This window comes from Cucurbita moschata, unplaced genomic scaffold, assembly GCF_002738365.1.
Source record: "Cucurbita moschata cultivar Rifu unplaced genomic scaffold, Cmos_1.0 Cmo_Scf00105, whole genome shotgun sequence".
NCBI lineage: Eukaryota > Viridiplantae > Streptophyta > Magnoliopsida > Cucurbitales > Cucurbitaceae > Cucurbita > Cucurbita moschata.
In genome coordinates this window covers 364,458-385,582 of record NW_019268621.1, presented here as the reverse complement: position 1 = coordinate 385,582, position 21,125 = coordinate 364,458, and the positions used below count along the sequence as shown (strand labels likewise).

The window sequence follows — 21,125 nt, the reverse complement described above, 5'->3', positions numbered from 1 at the left end:
TTTTTTTTTTTTTTTTTTTTTTTTTTTTTTGCGTTACAAACTCTCCCCTCCTTAGGAACTTTCGTCCTCGAAAGTGGATATCTCTTGGAAGAGTTCGGGATAAGCTCTCCTCACGTCCTCTTCTCGTTCCCAGGTTGCCTCTTCCTCACGGTGGTTACCCCATGAGACCTTTACCAAGGGAATATCTTTGTTGCACAATCGCCTAGTGTCTCGAGCCAAAGTTCTGATAGGCTTCTCCTCGTAAGACAGATCTTCCCGAAGAGGAAGCATCTCATGCTCGATTACATGAGTAGGGTCTGGAGTGTACTTTCGCAGCATGGATACGTGGAACACATTGTGCACGGCGGCAAGGTTTGGTGACAGGGCAATTCTGTAAGCCACAGCCCCAACTCTTTCTAGAATCTCGAAGGGGCCTATGAACCTTGGGCTTAATTTTTCCTTCTTTCCGAACCTCAACACCCCCCTCATAGGGGCTACCTTCAGGAACACATGGTTACCCACCCCAAATTTGAGGTCCCTTCTACGCAAATCTGCATAGCTTTTCTGTCGGCTCTATGCGATGAGTATCCTCTACTTGATTTTCTGCACCGCTGCGTTGGTGAACTGAACCAACTTTGGTCCCAGTAGTTGCTGCGTGCCTACCTCTTCCTAAAACACTGGTGTTCGACACCTACGCCCATACAGTGCCTCAAAGGGAGCCATCTGGATGGTCGCTTGATAATTATTATTATAGGCAAACTCCATCAAAGACAGATGTTCGTCCCAGCACCTAGAGAAATATAAGGAATAGGCTCACAACATATCCTCTAAGATCTGGTTCAGCCTTTCGGTCTGTCCGTCCGTTTGAGGATGGAATGTTGTACTGAACCTCAACTAAGTTCCTAGTGCTTTCTAGAGACTTTTCCAAAACTGAGAGGTGAACCTGTGTCCCGATCTGATACTATAGACACTGGTACCCCGTGCAAGCATACTATCTCTTTGATATATAACTGAGTCCACCGATCCACTCGATATGTGGACTTTCCTAAAATGAAGTGGGCCGTCTTGGTCAGTCTGTCTACAACTACCTAGATGACGTTGAAACTCTACTTTGTCTTTGGCAAACCCGAGATGAAATCCATACAAACTGCTTCCCATTTCCACTGAGGAACGTTTAGGGGTTGTAGCAGTCTTGCTGGGCGCTGCCTTGGGGCCTTCACCTGCTGACAGGTCAAGCAACGACTTACAAAATTCGCTATGCCTCTCTTCATTTCGGACCACCAATAGTATCTTTTCAGATCCTGATACATCTTCGTACTTCCAGGGTGGAACGTATAAGATGTATCATGGCCTTCGATCATAATGTCTTTTAAGATTCTCTCATCTCGGGGAACGCACAGGCTGTTTTACACAGCAGGTCCCTGTCTGAAGAGATAGAATACCTTGTTGATCTCTCTGTCTCAGTCTGACTCCACACTTTACTGAGGTGTTCATCAGACCTTTGAGCGTCGATAATTTTCTTTCGTAGGGTAGGCTATATAGTACCCGTGGCTAGCAAACAAGTAAGGTTAACAAGAGATATAATATGTTGTGTGGAAACGTGGACACAAGACAACATTTACTTGCAGAGGAAGCGTACGAGAAATTAAGGAAATGTAAGCCACCACACTAGATCTCATGGAGTGTTCTCTAGGATCGCGTCCAAAGACCTGAGAGGATGGCGTACTAGAATGAGCCAGTAACGAAATATCACTACCAGAGAAGGCTTAATAAGACCATCCATGAGATAATATGGAAGCTATTCTAGGTGAATACTAGGAAACTCATGAAAGGATTATCTAATACTCAAATAGTCCCTACATAACTCATATGAATATCACTGCTCAAGTGAGCAAAGTGACAAAGGTATCATGATATGATTGAGGGCCTAAGTTAGCCACATGTGAAGGAACTACAATGATGAGACATTAAGGACTAGGTCATGATACCTTTAGACGATTAAAGAGAAGGACATGAAGATTAAAGAGAGGACATATGAAGACGGTTTTTAATAGATGTTATGAGTATTTAGAGATTTCTGTTATGTCTTTTGACTTGACCAACGACTTCCAAAGTTTAAGAAATAGATTGTAACGCTCCCACCTAATTAGTGACATCATTTATGTATACATAACTCATTAAGCAGAAGCTCATCATAAATAACCTTGGAAAAACACAACAAGGTCTTTCATAAAGATTCATAAATCCAAAAACAAACCTATCTCCAAAAAATAAAACCTCCAGTAACTTAATTTAAATAAAACAATATTCAATGCTTTAACTTAAAACTGTCAAATAAACGTAAACTCCTAAAAATATCCCCTCTCCAACTTCCATGGTATCCTCAGCTCTGCCGTCAACCGTATATTGGCACCTTGCCTTTACCTGAAAAAATGTAGGTAGCACGTGGCTTGAGTATTTTATGAAATACTCAATAAGTCACCTACTATTGGGATTAGAAATGCAAACACATGCAACATATGAGTGGGACCTAACTTTTCATAAACTTTACATGGCCTTGGGCGCTTTTTTATTTCGGGTAGGGTTGGATGTGTGGTACTCCTTCACACACGGCCCATGTACGCGTACATGGACCCACCAGGCGGGCTCGTATACATACCCTCTGGGCCTGACTTGGTCGGGCACAACGTGTTACACATCGCCGGACACCACAAAACAGAAAACGGCCCGCATGATATCATGGCGAACATAAATATCTTATTTCATTCTTTCGTAACATAAAAGAGAAGAATCCTGATGCTAGTGGCATACATATATGCATGAGGTCCCTTTAACATACCTAACATGGCATTAAATAAGCATTGCCAACATCACATATGCATTTCTTACATTACATGGCATATCACATCACCTACATTAAATGGCATATTACATAACATGAAAATACATTCCAGTTTCATAAGCATTTCATGACATGACTCGATACTACGTGTATACATGGCATCGATCAACATTTTCATGGCATATATTACTAACATATCATTCATAACTTCACATAACATAAACAATCAACCCTCAACACAATCTATACATCACATAGTCATATCACATAAATATGGTGCATGTAGGGGCCACAGGACACATACCATCATACAACACGTAGTAAGCTAACTCCAACAGTAAGGTCACTTACCTCGATGGCCTTGGCCGAAGTCACTCACAACAAGCTAATCCCAACGATTAAATACGTCCTATAATAACCACATAAAAACTTAGGAATCTTTCCTAACATACCCTAGCAAACTCCCAACCCAATGTGTCTTTGACGGTTAGCAACCATACTGACCTCATATGGTAAAACTAAGGGCAGAAATGGCTTTGGAAGGGCCAAAAATTGTGGAATTGATATATTGTAGTGATACCGAGCCGCCAAGTCGAGCTGTCGAGCCGACCAACTAAGCTGTCAAGCCGAGAGCACGCGTGCGGAGCCGAGACCGAGGCTACAGCGTGCGTCCGTGTTTGGCCGAAACGCACAGGGCCCTCGTTCGTCCGTGGGCCGATTCAGAGGCTGAAACCCGACTCGACTCTACATCTTCTTTGCCCGAACTCTCACGAAAACCCTAATCTGATGTGCCGCCGCTGCCGAAGACATAATCTCCTCCGTTTCCAACGATGGTCATGTGGCATCCTCCTCCTTCGCTTCCGACGGTTTGCCTTCTTCGACGCAGCGACTCCGACGTTGACGCCAACTTCCACTCGACTCTTCCTCTAAAACAGCAACACAATCGATTTCGAGAACTCGCCGAACAAGAAAACTACCCAGCGAACCAACCCACACGTTTTCCCGGCTAACACTCTCGATTTTTCCGTACTCTCAGACACCCTCGAAAACACAAACATGTTTGGAGAAAAAAAGTCGTTTTCAAGGAGACGAGTTGAATATAGGAATATAAAAGGTTTCATAACTTTTCCATTAAGGTAGTAAATTCCTTGTCAGAAATCGTGCACCTTTTTCAGCAAGAATAAATGCATAGCATAATATCTTTTCATTTTGGCAGCAAAAATAAAATCTCAACATAAAATCTAAAAGAAATAAAAATCCGAACCGTTACATAGACAAGTGAGTTTTCATAGGACTCTTTTGATATATGATCATTGTTGTTTCTGACAGTAGACTAACATACATCAAGTTGGAGGTGGATCACAAAGAACACTTGAGGACAGTTCTTGCGGTGTTAAGAGTGCACCAGTCATAAGTCAAGTTCTCGAAGTACAAGTTTTGGCTGCAAGAAGTGGCCTTCTTAGGTCATGTGGCATCGTGGGAGGAGATCAAAGTGGATCCAACTGAGATTGAGGTTATTATGAGATGACCTAGGTCGACTTCAGTCACAAAGTTAGGAGTTTTATGGGGCTTGCTGCCTATTACATGAGGTTGTACAAGATTCTTCTGGGATCCTAGCAGCATTGACCCAGTTGACAAGGAAAATTGAGCCCTTTGTATGGATGAAGAGATCTTGATCTTGACTACAACCCAGAATACATTTTTTACGTTCCATCCTAAAAAGTACAAATATTTATTAGGACTTGAAAGCCAATTACTAGTGGCCAAAAATGAAGAAAGACATCATGGTATTCATGGCCGGTTGCTTGTTTTGTCAGCTGGTAAGGCCCTAAGACAACGACCTACAAGGTTGTTACAGCTGCTAAACGTACCTTAGTAGAAATGGGAAGATGTTAGCATGAATTTTTATCTCAAATGTTTCAATACACTTGGGTTGTCATGGAAAGATTGACCAAGACCACTCAGTTTATTCCTGGCAAGACCATATAAGGAGTAGACTAGTGGGTTCAATTATACTTCAGAGAGATAGTTCGTTTGTACGAAGTGCCTGTTTTCCATCGTGGCATATCAGGATGCCAGGTTCACCTCATATTTTGGAAGGGTTTACAGAAGGCGTTGGAAATAAAACTCATATTTAGTACGATTTTTCATCCTTAGATAAATAAGGAAGCAGAGAGGTTGAACCAAATCTTGAAGGATATTGAAGGCTGGTGTTATGTAATTCATAGATTGCCGAGACGAGCATCGACCCCTTATGAAATTTGTTTACAATAATAGTTATCAAGCGACCATCCAAATGGTATAATTTGAGGCTCTATGTGGACGTAGATGTCAAACTATGATATTCTGAGAAGAGAAAGACAAACAACCGCTTATGGGACTGAGTTAGTGCAGGTCATGAAAGCAACAATGTTGAAGATGAGGTGAAAAATACTAACGGCACAAAGCCGACAAAATAGCTATGCAGGCTCTCATAGGAAAGACCTCGAGTTTACCGTGAGTGATCATATCTTCCTAAAGGTAACACTTAAAAGATGGGTGTCGAGGTTTGGTTAGAAAGGTTAGTTGAGATCGAGAGTCATAGGCCTTTTTAGATCCTAGACAGGATAGAGCATGTGGTGTACAAACTAGTGTTGCCACCCATCCTTGCCACCATGCATAACGTCTTCCACGTCTTAATGTGCAGGAGTACGTCTCAGGTCCTACGCACGTTGTAGAATATAAGGCACCTCTCTTTGATAAGACTTGTCTTATGAAGAGAAGCTTACTAGGATATTGGCTCACAATGTAAAATATTTGCACAATAAAACGATTCACTTAGTTAAGGTTTTATCGGGAAGCCATCGAGATGACGAAGATTCAATCTCTGAAATGTTGAGTGGAAGCAATTTGAGAATGTAGGACATAAGGAAGTCCTACCCAAGACGTTTCTAGGAATAAACAACTTTCAAGGAAGAAATTTCATAAGGGGAGGAGAATTTGTCACACATGAGCCATCATGAGAATTAAATATCGATTTTTTCTTAAAATCTTAAACTTCTATGATTTTATTGAAGGATTTAGAGGAAAACTTTCAAGATGATGTAGAAGAAAAAACGCCTAGAAAAATCCTAGGAACTAGTGAAAATATTAAAAAAAATAGTAAAAAATTAAGAAAATCGACTAAAGTTAACCTTGAGGGGCAAAATGGTCATTTTGACACCCTTTTTCTAATGAGTGGTCGATGTCACTAAACCTACGAGTATGGGGAGAAGAAAGAAAAAGACAAAAATAAAATGAAAAGAAAAAAAAGATTCCAGCTGAAGTTCCTCCGCAAAATATCGAGGATATCAAGTCTCGACATTTAAATTACTCAAATCTATTAAGAATCAGAAAATAACTTTCGATAAGATTTTCAAGTTTTTATCTTAGTTTTTCCTCACATCTATGAAATATAGGAAGAATTGATATTTTACTATGCTGTTCTTGATGGGACTTCACACAACTCTCATGAAGAAACTCGGACGAGAATTAGAATCGAAGTCATAGTTTCGACGACGATCAAGAACGGTAAGTTATGTATTTTGGACCAATTTTGAATGAATTGATTTCTCTCTACATTTAAAATGGAGAGAAAATAATTTTTTTGGGTAGATAGATTAAAACCCTACCATTTTTGTGAAAGAAACAAGTTGGTTTAAGTTATATAAAAAAAGATACAAAAATCTAAAAAAATCGATAAACTTATCGAAATCTAGAAATTTCATTCGCAGGTGATTAAGGAATGGACGTGTGTCATGCAAAAGGAGGAAACGCTCATTGGCACTTTATGAGGACACACACCGTAGTTGTAGAGGACTTGAAATCGTGACACACTTCGTCTCGATCCGAACCGAAGCGTGACTCGATTCTGCACTTGCAATGTGAGCGGATTGCCTGACCTGACCCAACTTAGATGCACCTATCATTGAGCACCATGTGTCGCTTGATGTGCATGTGTACTCTCTTGGCATGTGTGGTGTACTAGCGCATGGTCCACGCGTATTCTTCCTTCCCACTACGCATATGATTGCATAAGGTGGTCATTTCTTGTCCATTTGACCTTTATTTGTATATTTTTAGCTCCCGTTTCAAAAATAACTATATTATGAATTAAATTTGGACCTATTAGAGAAATCTCAGAAAAGTTGGACAGCAAACAAGCTAGCTAAGGAAGGCAGGGGTCATCCAAGTAAGTATTCATTCAACCTTTTCTTAAATAATACTTGTAGAGACCGCTAAGATGTGTTAGCATGCGAGTATATCTTAGGGGTCTTCTTGTTATAAGTGCCAAATGAATCCCATTTTCCAGGTCTTCCTCATCCTTCTGGACTTCTTCAACTAGATCATTGATCTTCCCTCCATTTTCCTCATCTTGGTTCATGATTATACAAACAGTAGTGAAATATGTTTAGGACCTCAGACACTCAACTCACTGATTTTACACTCCCACTCGTGTTTATACACACAAAGGTAGGCTGTTTGGGAAAGTGACTAAATTATGATCAAGGTAGGCTCATATATGGGTAAAGCAATTCTAATAGTAGCAAACTATTCAAGGGAATCAAGATAAGTTAATTATGAAATAACAATAAAATAAAACAAGAAGTGAATAAACAAATAAGAGACACAAATATTTTGGGATAGAATTGCACACTGAAAAATAAAATAAAAAATTTAAAAAAGAAAGGACGTGAAGATTTTAAAAACGATCTAAGTCTTCTTTTATAGAATTCGGGAAATTTAGAAGTTATCTTCAAGCCTAGATTATGAGAGAAAAAAAAATATCAAACACAACGGTTCTAGATTTAGATGGATTAAGAAAAAGATGTGAATCGAAGTTTATTTGATCTTCAAATAAACATGCAAATGATCTAAAAAAATGATAAAGATTGTTTATAATCACAATCGTAAGAACAATATGATAAGATTTTTTTATTTATCTTTTTTTTTTGTTTTTGTTTTTTTTCAAGATCTCAACGTGATCTTTAGGAAGAAAATGAGAACAAACTGAAAAGTTGATGAATAATGGTAGAAACGACAGCCAGAAAATAAATGAACAGATTTAAAGAAAAGATAAACAACAGCAGAAATGAAAGATAAAATTAATTCTAGAGTCGGCCACAAAGATGTAAACCTAGGCTCTGATATCAAATTGATAAGACAACCCTAATCTTCAGCCCAACGATCCAAGCTTTTGTTTTAGCAAGAACCCTTGAGTAATCAACACCTCCTTATTCGAAATTTGGATCAACCAAGAGATAAGTCTAGAATTAGATTACCTCTTACGAAGATGTAGAAGCAAGGAACTTTGTTCTAAATTGAGTCACTCCACAATCTAACTTGATCAAGGCTTGATTGAATGGCTCGGGTGCAATTCTATCGAATTGCTCGAAACTTAGAAATGGCAAATATGATGCTCGAATTTTTAAGAGAAACATCTCAATTTGAGAACTGAATTACATTCATCCACGAATCTGAATTTTACATAACATATCGTGGGTATTTATAGTCTCCCGACAAAAGACGTTTGTGGACGGGATTTATTCCCGATCCCCTTTAATCTCTACAAAGAATAAGTCAAATTGACCATTTGACTTTTACATAATTTATGAAATTAAACATAATTTTTTTTTTAATAAATGTTGATGTGCTTGAGTGGCTAATGCGATAGGTTTGAAATTAATTGAGCTCTCCGCGGGTAGGTTTGAATTTTGTTGTTAACACAATTCTTATCACAAGTAAGTATTCATTCAACCTTTTCTTAAATAATACTTGTAGAGACCGCTAAGATGTGTTAGCATGCGAGCATATCTTGCCTTACATAATACTTGTAGAGACCGCTAAGATGTGTTAGCATGCGAGCATATCTTGCCTTACGTGGTTAGAATATCCATGTTTAGGTATTTAGAGGGGCAATTTGGACCATAATACAATTTATGTTGAAAAAAATTAACGAAATGCCCCCAAAAGATATTATCAGATGCATGCTAATTTTTATACTTTGTGACGAGCGGGAAGGGAATATGTATGATAGAACTCAAGTAGGGAAATTCGGTTGAGCTAACTATGTATGATGTAATAATTACCAAAATGCCTCTAGATCAAAATTTTGAGACGTATGTTGTGATATGTGCTCTATGCGATTGATGGATGTTATCTCCCTGTTGAACTTGTATGAACGCATGATAAAGTATGTTGAGCTTTAGGTGATTGATTGTATATTCTCCTTATAGAGTGTATTTATATACATAAAGCTAAGACTATGGCGTTAGAGTTAGGACAACCAAATGATGACCTAGGTCAGGACGCCTCCAATAGAAAGAGCAACTTAAGATCGTGAGCGGCGGTTAGAGTGTTTAAACCTTAGTACTTCTAGACTAAGAAAGACTCTATGAGTCAAACAAATTTTATGAAAGTCGAAAGTCCGCGTAAAGCCACCTAATTGCCTTAGAAACTCAGTAGACCTCCTCACCTCCCAAAGATGACTAGAGAGCTATAGTTGGAGTGACTTACACGTTGACTTAGGTCAATACGTTTCCAGTAGATCTTGCACCCAAGGATTGTGAATAGTGACCCAAGGATTGTGAATAGTGATCAAGGTTGTTGCCCCTAGAGATCGGACTAGCCTCGAAGAACTAAGTTTAAACCGCCTAAATGTAGTTGAGAACCTAGTAGACCTCCATGACATCATAGTACGACTAAGATAACTCACCAAGCAGTTAACAGTAGGATGGTGTTACTAGAATCTCTGACTCCTATCTCCTTCCGTATGCCTTTAGTGCTAGCGGCATCCTACCAAGCGGTAGTAGTATAGGTACTGTCGTGCTTGGCGTAATCCAATTAGTATAGCGCGTCAAGTCGACCAAATGCTCTACTTTGTGTACTAGAACCGGTTGTAAGAGAGAAGACATAGAACCACACAGGTAATTATGAGGCATTGGGTGACTATATAATCTTAGGGGAGAGTTCATAAACTAACCTCTTATGTCCAGGCTAACAATCATCGATTGAAAACTTGTACAGACCCCAAGGTTAAATTTGGATACTTTTCAACTTAATAATTTAGCCTATTGAGAGGCTGTGATTATAATTACACGAAGAAGTTAAAGCTTCAAATTTCTTAAAACACCATAAAACTCCAATTCACTGTTTGGAAGGAAAACAAAACATATTTATTACATACACACAAACCAACTCCATGTTTGGTCCTACTTGTTGTTCTCGTTCAGCCTAGCGGCGGCCGCCACGGAGGCGGCAACACCCGTAGGATGTGTCGTGAGAAGCGGGTCATTTCGCATCTCAGCTCCGGCCACCTTCTCCGCATCTTGCCGCGTCGCTGGTTTATCTGCCGGCAACTTCAATCGAGCATCCTAATACCAAAGAAACACAAAAGATTGTTGAGAGATAGTCCTACCTTAACTAATTTAGAAGATGAGAGCTTACCTCAAGGTGGACCATATCATACCAGGTCTGTAATTACTAAGATCAACCGCGAATTGGAAACAAGTAATTTGAAATGCTAAGTTACCTTCAGAACGTCGGCAATTTTAGTCTTGTCCTCATCTCGTGTTAATCGAGCATTCGTCGTGGCTGCCGATTGTGCAATGGCGGCGACACTTCCCGGAGCTATATTCATCCGGCCAGTTGCCCTGGCCTCCGCCACCTGGATTGCGGCGGCATCACTCCATTCCACTGGCTTCTGCCCCACCGCTATGGCGGTTGCTTCCAATGCTTCACCGATCGTGATTCCTCCTCCGCCCTCTTCCAGTGGATTCATGGTCGATAATGGCGCTATAGGAACCCTCTGGCTGTGTTGCGTCACAACCTTTTAATTATTTCCAAACACCCAATTTATTAATAATTAGTGGTAATAATTTAGTATCTTACAAAATTATAATTTATAATATAGCTCTTAAATTTATAAATAGTATTTCAATAATCTTAAAAATTTCAATTTAGATTTAATGAGAAATATATAGCCCAATTAAATTTAATAATAACTCACAACTACCCATTTTTTTAATTTTAGTATTTTTTTCAGTTCAATACGTGAGAAAAATTGTCAAAATTAAGTGATATTAAATTAACAAAAATGTATTCTTGGGATATTTTATAAGTTTTTGTTCCGTTCCGGGCGGGTCGACCACGGGTTCTGTCCCGTGCGCCCGACACTTGAGTAAATTCAGTTTAAGAAAAATTAACCCAACTGAAATCGAACCAATTCGGTTTCAGAAAAATTAACCCAACCGAACCTGAAACCGGACCAATTCGATTTCAGAAAAGATAACCCAACCCAACTTGAAACTGGACCAATACGGTTTCAGAAAAGATAACCCAACTCAACCTGAAACCAGAAAAGATAACCCAACCCAACCCAACCTCAAATGGAACTAATCTCAGTTTCAGAACAAATAATCCAACTCACCCAAAACCGAACCAAGTCAATTTGGTTTTAGAAATAATAACCAAAACCAACCCGATCTAAAACCAAATGTTTCAAAAAAAAAAAAAAACCCCCAAACCAACCTAAAACCGAACCGAGTCAAAAAAAAAAACAAAAAACCCCAAACCAACCTAAAACCGAACCGAGTCAATTTAGTTTCAGAAAAATTAACCGAACTCAACCTGAACTTGAAACCGAACCAAGTCACCAAACTGAGTCAATTCAGTTTCAGAAAAAGTCAATTCAGTTTCAGAAAAATTAACCCAACCCAACTCAAGAATAAGGTTGGTCAAGGTGTCCGGATGGATGTATTACACCCTACCATTTATGTAAAATTTTCAATAATAATAAATAATAATAACAATAATAATAATAATAACCTGTCCACCAACTGACTCTGTAATAACCCTCCTCCCGGGCATCTCCCTCTGGGTAATGCTTACTTCGTCGGCATCAACATTACCACCATCGCCACCGCCGTGATCCAAAAGGCCAGCCATCTCATTTTTGGCAGCAGCAGATTGAATCAGCGCAGCAGCACCGCCCTTGACGGTCTTGCCGAGGAGGGCGGTCTCAGTGGCCTGCAGGGCCGCAGCATCCTCGGGTGTGATCGGCTTCTGAGCAAGGTCACCGTGAACAGGAAAAACGTCGCCGTACTTGATCGGCTCCGGGTGATCACCGGCGGGTCTTCTTGGCTGTTGTTGGCTCATTTTGACGCTCCCAGAAAACACTAAAAATTGGAAGGTTATTTATGGGGCGGTTTATAGAAAAAGGTGGATGAAGGGCTTTCAGTGAATGACACGTGGAATAGAGAGTGCAACGTGGTGGATTATTGAGTGGTTACTATATTTTGTAAGTGCTTTTGTGGCTCTAAATGGTGAACCATCAACTCATGCATAATTTTTAATATATTTTGTGGGTCCCTTGTTCATCTCGATCAAGTCTTACCCAAATCGAATTTCCTTTTGGTACGAGTGCGAGTTTAATCGGTATGTGTTTGGGGTGTTCGAGTTATTTAATCTGTAGTTTTGAATTATATTTTCAATTAATCCGTAGGGTTTTTGCACGAAATCTTGTGGCACGATCTTTGCCAAACACAATGCTCAAGTCACAGTAATACAAATTCTGCATAACTTTCACATTTGGATGGTCTTACGTATAAAAAATGAAATCTTAGTATAGACACTAGAACAATAATTTAAGTCTGAATTCAAAATTTTATCTTAATCCATGCATTGAATGTCTCCTTATCTGTCTTGATGTACTTGAACTCTTTGTTGCAGCTAAATCTGCTACATACTAGTCTAAGCGGCTCAGGAATTTGATTTAACCTTTTTCGTCAAGAATCAAGGTGTTCACGAGGTAAGATGTATGAGTCTTTAATCTCATTTTTTTCATAAATTCATGAGTTTTTGATATGTCGATCTAGATGAGATTCTGACAACTTTTGTGAAGAAACTTAGAGGAGATTCGAGCTAGAAACAGATGATTTGGTGGATTGTCCAAAAACGGTAAGTTTGTAGTATCCGCCTACTTTGGATGTATACATTTCTTCTTGTGGTTAGAAATAAATGACCAGAAAATTATATTTGAAAAGTAAATTTGAGCTAGAAATCGATGATTTGGTGCGATAGGCACGCATGTAAGTTCTGTTTTTTCCCGCTTGACCTTCGTTCAACTATTTTTCGTTAAAGTTTCAATACCGACCTTAAGTTCATTTAAATCAAGACTTACCATTGAACTTTCAGGAAATTTAGAGCTTCCAACAAGTGGAAAATCAAGCTCGAAGAGGCATATTTCATCCCATTAAGTAGTCACATGTGAGCCTTTCATATCTTAGGTAGTTAGAATATGCATGTTTAGGATGAGAATTTAAGTTGCATGCCTATTTTAATACTTTCTCATGTGTTAGAAAGGAGAATGAAATATTATGATTTGTGTTCCGAGTGATTGATGGATGTTATCTTCCCGTTAAACTTAATTGAATGTTGCTTGGTTTGAATTTTGTGCTTAGGTGATTCATATGAATATCTCTCAAATAAGCATGCATGAATATTTTGAATAAGTTTCTCGAGTTAAATTTAAGGGTGCTAGAGCTGGAGCAGTCTTCGAGTTGACCTAGACCAATACACTTCCAGTAGACTGAGCACCATAAAATCATGAGCAGCGATTAGAGGTATAGATATGAGAGCAGCCAGAGGTTGGGTTAGCCTTGAGGTGTTAGTCTCCAACGTCTTGGAAATGAGAGACGAGATTTAGACTCCCTAGATGCCTAAAGAACCTAGTAGACCTCAACGACGAGGATGACTTAAAACTCCTAATAAGCTTATTAGTAGTAAGAAATGTGTAACTAGATCCTCTAAGGTAATTTGAGTTACTATTGTGTGTGAGGGGACGAATCAAAGTTCGACACCATAATTCTGTAAGCTAGTCCTAAAGAAAGATTTGGGACTACATAGGTAGTTACTTTAAGATTAATGTTTCTATGATGTGTAGAAATGGATTAAGGTTAACGTCGCGATTCTGTAATGCATTCTCGAAGAGAGACGGGTAGAATTTAGGGTTAGTACTTCTATTATGAAATAAGACTACTTAAGTGGTTGACTGAAGATGGTTGTTTCACGAACTTCAATACCTACACATAAGCTCACATAGTTGTAGGAATAAACCTAAACTTTCTTGAGCCTAGAGTTGCTCATAGAAATCTACTAGGAAATGAATGCGATGAAAGCCTACGAGTAGGCGCTTTAGTAAGTACTTCTATACTCACCCCTTTTCCATTCCTTTTTTAGGAGAATGTAGGTACTGGTCGAGGTGGGAGAATACTCGAGAGCTACCCTGTCACAGAGAGGTGTTGACCCAGGGTATAAGTGTAGTATGTATTCTTCTTGAGTTGACATTTGTACACTTTTATATGCAGTTTCCGTTCTTTATTTGTAAATAACTTGAACAACACTTATTTTTTTTAATTGTTTTGGATTTTGACAATGTTTTTAATTTGTGCAAAATTATATGGTATTTTCATTGTTTTTGTACTGTTTTATTTTAATTTTTTTCTTTCTTTTAATTGCTTTCATCTTGTCTTTTTAGTCACAGTATGAGAATTGAAGTGTAAAAAATTGGACCAAGTCGACCTAAACATGATCTGAGGGACAACACGTGACCCAAAATCTAGAGGCTAAACACGAAGCGCGCCTAACCCGACCGCAAAAGACCTGCGATTACACGAACTCTCCACATATGATGCTGGTGTGAGAACCCCTAAGGGCATATGGCTAATGCGTGCAGCGTGCACGAGGGCCCTAAAGTTCCCTGTTTGGCCTTCGTTTTTTAGTTTTTGGTCATGATTTCTATACTAACCTTAATTTTTCTTGAATTAGGACATACCAGACAAATTTCAAGAAGTTTGGAGCTCCTAACACAGGGTAAAGTTAGCTCGGGAAGGTACACGTCATCTATGTAAGTAACCACTTGAATTTTGGGCAAGTAATACTTGTAGGGGTCGCTAGGACGTGCTAGCATACAAACATTACTTTACCTTAGGTGGTTAGATAATGCATGTTTATGGTATGTATTAAAGGTACGTTATGGTAAAATTCATAAAAGGCATTTTTTGATGAGTATGTATTGAATGTACGTTATGGTAAAATTACTCTCATGCCCCTATGTTGAGATTTTCGAGGACCATGTTATTTATGTATTATGCAAGGCTGGAAAGAAAATAGGCATGACTATAATATGAGCGGGGTAATATGGGTAAGTGTGTAATGCATGATGTAAGAAATTACAAAAATGCCTCTACGAGGAGATTTGTGATAAAGATGATTTATTGTCTTCTGATGTATTGGGAAGGAGGATGAGCTATTGCATCTGTACTCCGGGTGATTGATGGATTTTATCTCCCTGTTATCTTCTTGAGACCAAGAATGTATCTGACATCTTTTAGTGTCCATATATCCTGCTCGAGTTTTTGTTGGGTTTTATGTCCTAAAACTCATAGTTTGTAAACAAAAACATATTCGGTTTTCAATAAAGTTATTATTGATGTTTATTTAGTAAAGATTGTTATTGAATAAAGTGAATTTTACCATCATTAATCTAAATCCAATAAACTAAGAACACTCTAGTATGATTACTTGAATTATATGTAGAAACATAATAGTGGATCAAGTTCAAGTATATAGACAAAATGATTTATAGTATAGGGATATGGCTGAGTACCTTATTCTGGGGACACTATGGATGCGGCCCACTTTTGTATATGATATAAACAATGTGATCACTAAATTGTACATGTGGAGACATGTGAGTGGGGGTGTCCTACGCAATGAGTATTGCATAAGATCAGACCATGAAGAAAACCACTCTCACTTTATAATGTTGTTTACTGTTGAGACTGATTTTTTCATTCGATGACCTAGGTAACTCGGTCTTAATCCTAAGCTAACTATGAACTCCTATTTATTCGGAATTATCCTTAGATTTTCATGGGTGAGAGTGGCCCGAGTTCACCGACTCAATAAGCCTCTCATTTCAAGGATAAGACTGGGTGAATAGCTGGGGACATAGGGTGTAAGATGGTATTTACTCCTACCCGCTTTTAGGGATAGTAGAGAGGATGTTCCCTTAAGTACTACTAACTCCAGGTCTTGAACAAGGGGCCCACCCTCTCATTGGTCCAAGAGGGATTCGATTTGGTGGTTGGACCAAAACCAAATTATTCATTAGAGGATTAGTGGGACTTAAGGAACAAGAAGTAACTTTAGGGGTAAAATGGTAAATTGACCCAGCTATAGTTACGAACAACCTGTGAAGGATCGACTTACTAACCATGGTTATATCAAATGGATAGAAATATATCTATAGTGAGGGGAGTGCAACTACAAGGCTATAGTGGAGTGTTCTAGTAGTTAACGAATGTTGGTTAACAAGGTTATTGAGTTTAGCTGGTTAATCTCAGATCGTTGGAGCCCTTGATCTGTAGGTCCATTAGGTCCCCCTACTAGCTCATATCGGACTAAACCTTAGAACAGTATGATGAGTGAGTTCGAAGTGTTCGAATTTAAATTAGGGAATATATGCTAAATATATACTATATTTAACCACATTTTGTTTTAATTATGAATTAAACAAAAAGAGAGAATTAGAGATATTTAAATAAAATTTAAATATTTTAATTATGAATAGGGATTCATAATCAATATGTGTCGGAATTGATTGAGATTGACATTTGATTTAATGTTAAATATTAATTAAATTATTTTATCAATCATTTAATATTATTTTGATTTGAAATTAATTATTTAAATTAATTGTTGAATTAAAATGATTAACTTCACTTAATGAAAAAATCCATGTTTGAGTTAGTGGAATAATCCATGTTTGAGTTAGTGGAATTTTGAGTGACAAAATTTGATTTAACCAAACTTGTATGCTTGCCAAATAAATCCCTACAAATTTGAGTGCAATTTTGAGTATCAAAATTTGGTAATCTCAAACTTGCATGCACCACATAATCCCACTGATTTGAGTGAAATTTTGAGTGTCAAAATTTGGTAATCTCAAATTTGCATGAACGTGCAAATATGACTCTATAAATAGAGTGATCAAGGTAAAACTCTTCTCGAAAAACTTTGAGAAAAACTTTGAGAAAATCTCTCAAAACTCTCTCTCTACATATACTAAATTCCTATCAAGGTTTAGTCACTCACCGGATTCCACAATTCCGTTCTAAGGCTGGAGAATAGTAGAAAAGACACTAGTGGTGGTTCGAAACCGGTTCGTGAGGAAAAAGAAATTTGAACTACAAAAAATTAGTATTCAAACTCATTGAGTTTTAATGCTTTTGAACATGCTAGCTAATTTACTATAATTGATGTACTTAGTGTGCCTAAGATCCAAATTGCTTCCGCACATGTTATAATAACACCATCAATTTTAAGCATATATCCTCTTTTCTTTCAATCTCTAAATCTTTGTTGTCGGCAGATACACCTTCGTGAACTTTCCAGACTTGAAATTATGAAATAGTTTTTTATTTGGAAACGAATGAAAAGATTTACCTAAATCCAAAATCCAATCTAAGTGTCCATGTTAAGGACTAGAGCATCCCCAATATCTTCGGCTGAATTTATAGAATCATCCTCCTCTTCTGATTTGTGATTCTACTCCCTCCTTGGTTTTGTACAATCTATCCAAAAGTGACATTTTTCTCCATAACCCCAACACATCACGTTTGGTCTGTTTGGAAAATTTTCACGGTTCTTTGATTTTGATCGACCTTTGTTTGGGCCATTCGATTTACTTCTTCCACTATGGTCAGCACTAAGAGCACTGCCGTATGAATCTTCAATTTCTCATTTGCGAATACTTTTGCTGAGAACTACATCTCGGATTTCATCGAACTTTAGTTTCTCAAATCCTCGACAACTGTTGATCATGACAACAACATTATTCCACGGCTCTGGTAATGATGACATCAAAATCAGTGCTTTCATTTCATCTTCGAAATTAATTTCCACCGAACTCAATTGACTTACAATCATATTGAATTCGTTTAATATGATCAGCAATAGATCCACCTTCAAACATTTGTAGATTGAACTGCCTCCGCATCAAATACACCCCTTGTTCATAGTCAATGGGTTTTCGTACATATTCGATAGCGCCTTCAACAAATCTGATGTTGTTTTCTCCTTGATGATGTTAAATGATATGTTTCTAGACAGCGTCAACCGGATCAACCCTAAGGCCTAATGATCCTTGAGCTTCCACTGCTTTATGGTCATAGTATCCAGTTCCACCCCAAGAGGGGGTTCATAAAGATCTTTCTGGTATAAATAATCTTAAATCTGCATCTTTCAGAAACCGAAATCGCATCAAACTTCTCAATTCCAATCTTTGAACTTTCCATCTTTGCTGATCGTGGAGAATCTCGCCTAGCTCTGGTACCAGTTGTTCGGATCGCACAACAATTATAACGACCCTAAATTTTCACATATCTAGAGTTGCCACTAACGTCTCATGCTCATCTCTAATGAAGAATATAAATCTAAGAATGCTCATCTTTATTAGCGGAAAAATTTAAAACTTCAAATACATTCAAACATTAGAAAATACTGCCACACTTACGTGTTTCAAACATCATGTTGGAGTTCAAAAAAAGATAAAAACAATTACAAATTAAATAATTTAAATGAATGAAATGCAAACGCTCTATCCTAACCAAGACTAGGAATTTTAAATATGCAACTATCCTATGCATGCGCCACAGTCTCTGATCATGATGCCACCATCAACCGTACATGGGAGCCTTGCCTTTACCTGAAAAAAAATATGACACACGGCCTGAGTATTTCGAGAAATACTCAGTAAGTGACCCCACTATATGAGCCATGCTAATGCAAACACATGCAATCATGAATTAGGGACCTATCTCTAATCATCTTAGGGGTGGCCTCCAGTCTCGGACAAATTGGATGTGTAGTACTTCCCTACACACGACTCACATGTGTGAGTGTGAATCCCCAGGACGCTCGCACACCCCCTGGACCCTCTGGTCAAGCTAATTTGTAGCGACGTCTGGAGGTCAGCGAAACCCCATAGTGTCATGCACCTCATGAACACCCTCATCTGTGTGCATTCGCACCTGTGTGCATTCGTGCTCATCATATGGTGCGCGTCCACACTCATCATCTCTAGGGGAAGTAGCTCTATGCTTATGAACATACAACATGCATGAGGTCCCTCTAAATCCATCGTAATGTCTCTTCTGACACAACCCTCTAGTCTCATCTCTTTGTTACTCTAGGTAACACATACTCGTGGATATTTATATTAATATCATTTTCACGCTTTTAGGGTTGTGTCCCATGTCGATCTAACGGCATGATGCAATATGGCACTCATCATCATATAACATGCTCAATATGAAAAACATCATCATATTAAGGTAAACGCCATGCAATCATCATACTCATCATATTGCCACAAAGTGCATCAAACATATCAAGTACGTCATTCATCAAAAAATATATATATACTGCACACATCATCAAGTATCGTAACCCACATATCATCATAACTCATATACCGCATCGTACGACATAGTTTATACATCATCATAACTCATACAATTTTTATCCTATCCTATAGTAAGGCCACTTACTTGGTTGGCCTTGGTCGAAGTACTCCCTAAATAGCTAAACGTAAGCTCCCGTTCCGTGAGAGCTGCTTCCTATGTTGCCGGGGTTTGTTTCCTATCACACAGTTCACCACTTTCCATTAGTATTTCACAATTAATTTATCTATAATTCAATAAATGTGAAACACGGCTCTAAAATGGCCTCGGTTACCTTAATCGGGGCCAAAAACAGATCTGGGAGGGTCGAAACAGTGGAAACCGGGCTGAAAATAGGTGAGCCGCCGGAGCGTCACTGAAGGGATCCCGAGCCATTTGCACTGCGCCGCTGTATGACACGTGGCAAAAGCAAAGCGAGCTACGTCATGCGGTAGCGTCGGGTCGAAGCGCGGGTCGTAGTCTAGTTCAGGTCGTGGTCCGGGTTGTAGGCTACGGAAGGCTACTGGGCTAAGACTAATCGTTGGGCCTCGGCTTACTGGCTGGGCCACAAGTGTTTGGGTTGCAGGTCGACTCGATTGGACCGTGGGTCTAGTCTCGGGTTGGTTCAACTGAACCGTAGCTTCTGAGCTGGTTTGAGGTTTGGGCCGCTGTAGGTTGGCTAGGTCGAAGGTAGAGGCCGAGGGAAAGAATGGGTTGGCTCTCTCGGGTTTTGGGTTTGGGTTGACCCGGATCTGTGGATCTCGTCTTCCTTACCCGACTTTGGCCGATTTTCTGGCGAGTTTTCTCTCTCCTTCCTGCGGCATTTCCGTTACCGATTTCGGTCCTTTTTCTTCCTTTTCCTCTTTATTTGTCGTCCTTCTTTCTTTTCAGGGAGTTTTGCGGCCTAAGAGTTCCTAAAACCACAGATCTAAGAACGATTAGGAAACCCAATTTTCTGACCTCGGTTACCGACGGCGGCGCTTGTGAAAAAGCACAAAACGCACCTTGAGTTATTGTGCTTTCATTAGGGATTCTTCTCTTGGTGGTAACTGATCGTTTGGTGTCGGTTTTCGGGTGGTTTGGGGGCTCGTCGGAGAAACTGGAAACTCGCCGACGTTTATCCGAAATCTCTCTCTCGTATTTTCTTTCTTTTCTCCCTTTGCAGGTATTCTGATAGGTGCTGGGAGTCGTGGGCTGAAGGCTGGGCGTGGTGTGGCCGTCGTTTCGCGTGGGGTCCACGAAACTCGACGGTCGCCAGAAAACTCGAGTTTTCCAGCGACTGAGTTTTTTTTTGGTTTTCTTTTCTGGTCGTTACATTATCTACCCCTAAAAAGAACTTTCGTCCTTGAAAGTATCAAACTCTTGTACCAACTCGGGGTATTTTTCTCTTATTTCGTCCTCACGCTCCCACGTGGCTTCCTCATTGTGGTGATTCCACCACAGTACCTTAACGAACGCAATGCTCCTGTTGCGTAAGGTTTTTACTTCTCTAGCTAAGATTCTTACTGGTTTTTCCTTATAGCTCAGATATTCATTGAGTTGGAGTGGTTCTTAGTCTATTACGTGGATAGGGTCCGTAATGTACTTCCTCAGCATCGACATGTGAAATACATCATGTACTCCTGAGAGGGCTGGAGGTAGGGCTAACTTGTACGCTACTGGACCAACCCACTCTAAGATCTCGAATGATCCAATGAATTTAGGACTTAACTTGCCCTTATGTCCGAATCTTAACACACCTTTCATAGGTGCCACCTTGAGGAATATTGGGTCCCCTATCT

The 21,125-nt window shown here is 39.1% G+C and overlaps 2 protein-coding genes across 2 annotated transcripts; both read right to left on the bottom strand.

The window, feature by feature from the left end:
• Positions 1 to 51: 51 nt before the first annotated feature.
• Positions 52 to 468, bottom strand: LOC111439747. Its single transcript, XM_023077277.1, has one exon. The coding sequence runs from the start codon at positions 466 to 468 to the stop codon at positions 52 to 54; it is 417 nt and encodes a 138-aa protein (XP_022933045.1).
• Positions 469 to 9,942: 9,474 nt separating this feature from the next.
• On the bottom strand, positions 9,943 to 12,001 carry LOC111439748 (late embryogenesis abundant protein D-34-like). Its single transcript, XM_023077278.1, has 3 exons — positions 11,666 to 12,001; positions 10,371 to 10,667; positions 9,943 to 10,212 (listed from the first exon to the last, which is right to left on the bottom strand). The coding sequence occupies exons 1-3, from the start codon at positions 11,993 to 11,995 to the stop codon at positions 10,051 to 10,053; spliced, it is 789 nt and encodes a 262-aa protein (XP_022933046.1). The 5' UTR covers positions 11,996 to 12,001; the 3' UTR covers positions 9,943 to 10,050.
• Positions 12,002 to 21,125: the final 9,124 nt, after the last annotated feature.

What these genes read in the sequence shown, in the direction of transcription:
- LOC111439747 (XM_023077277.1), bottom strand. Translation starts at nt 468, where the DNA reads ATGAGGGGGGTGTTGAGGTTCGGAAAGAAGGAAAAATTAAGCCCAAGG.
- LOC111439748 (XM_023077278.1), bottom strand. Translation starts at nt 11,995, where the DNA reads ATGAGCCAACAACAGCCAAGAAGACCCGCCGGTGATCACCCGGAGCCG. An exon ending in CAGAGTCAGTTGGTGGACAG is followed by an intron (nt 10,668 to 11,665) that starts GTTATTATTATT and finishes AATAATTAAAAG; the next exon opens with GTTGTGACGCAACACAGCCA. An exon ending in AAATTGCCGACGTTCTGAAG is followed by an intron (nt 10,213 to 10,370) that starts GTAACTTAGCAT and finishes CTTTGGTATTAG; the next exon opens with GATGCTCGATTGAAGTTGCC.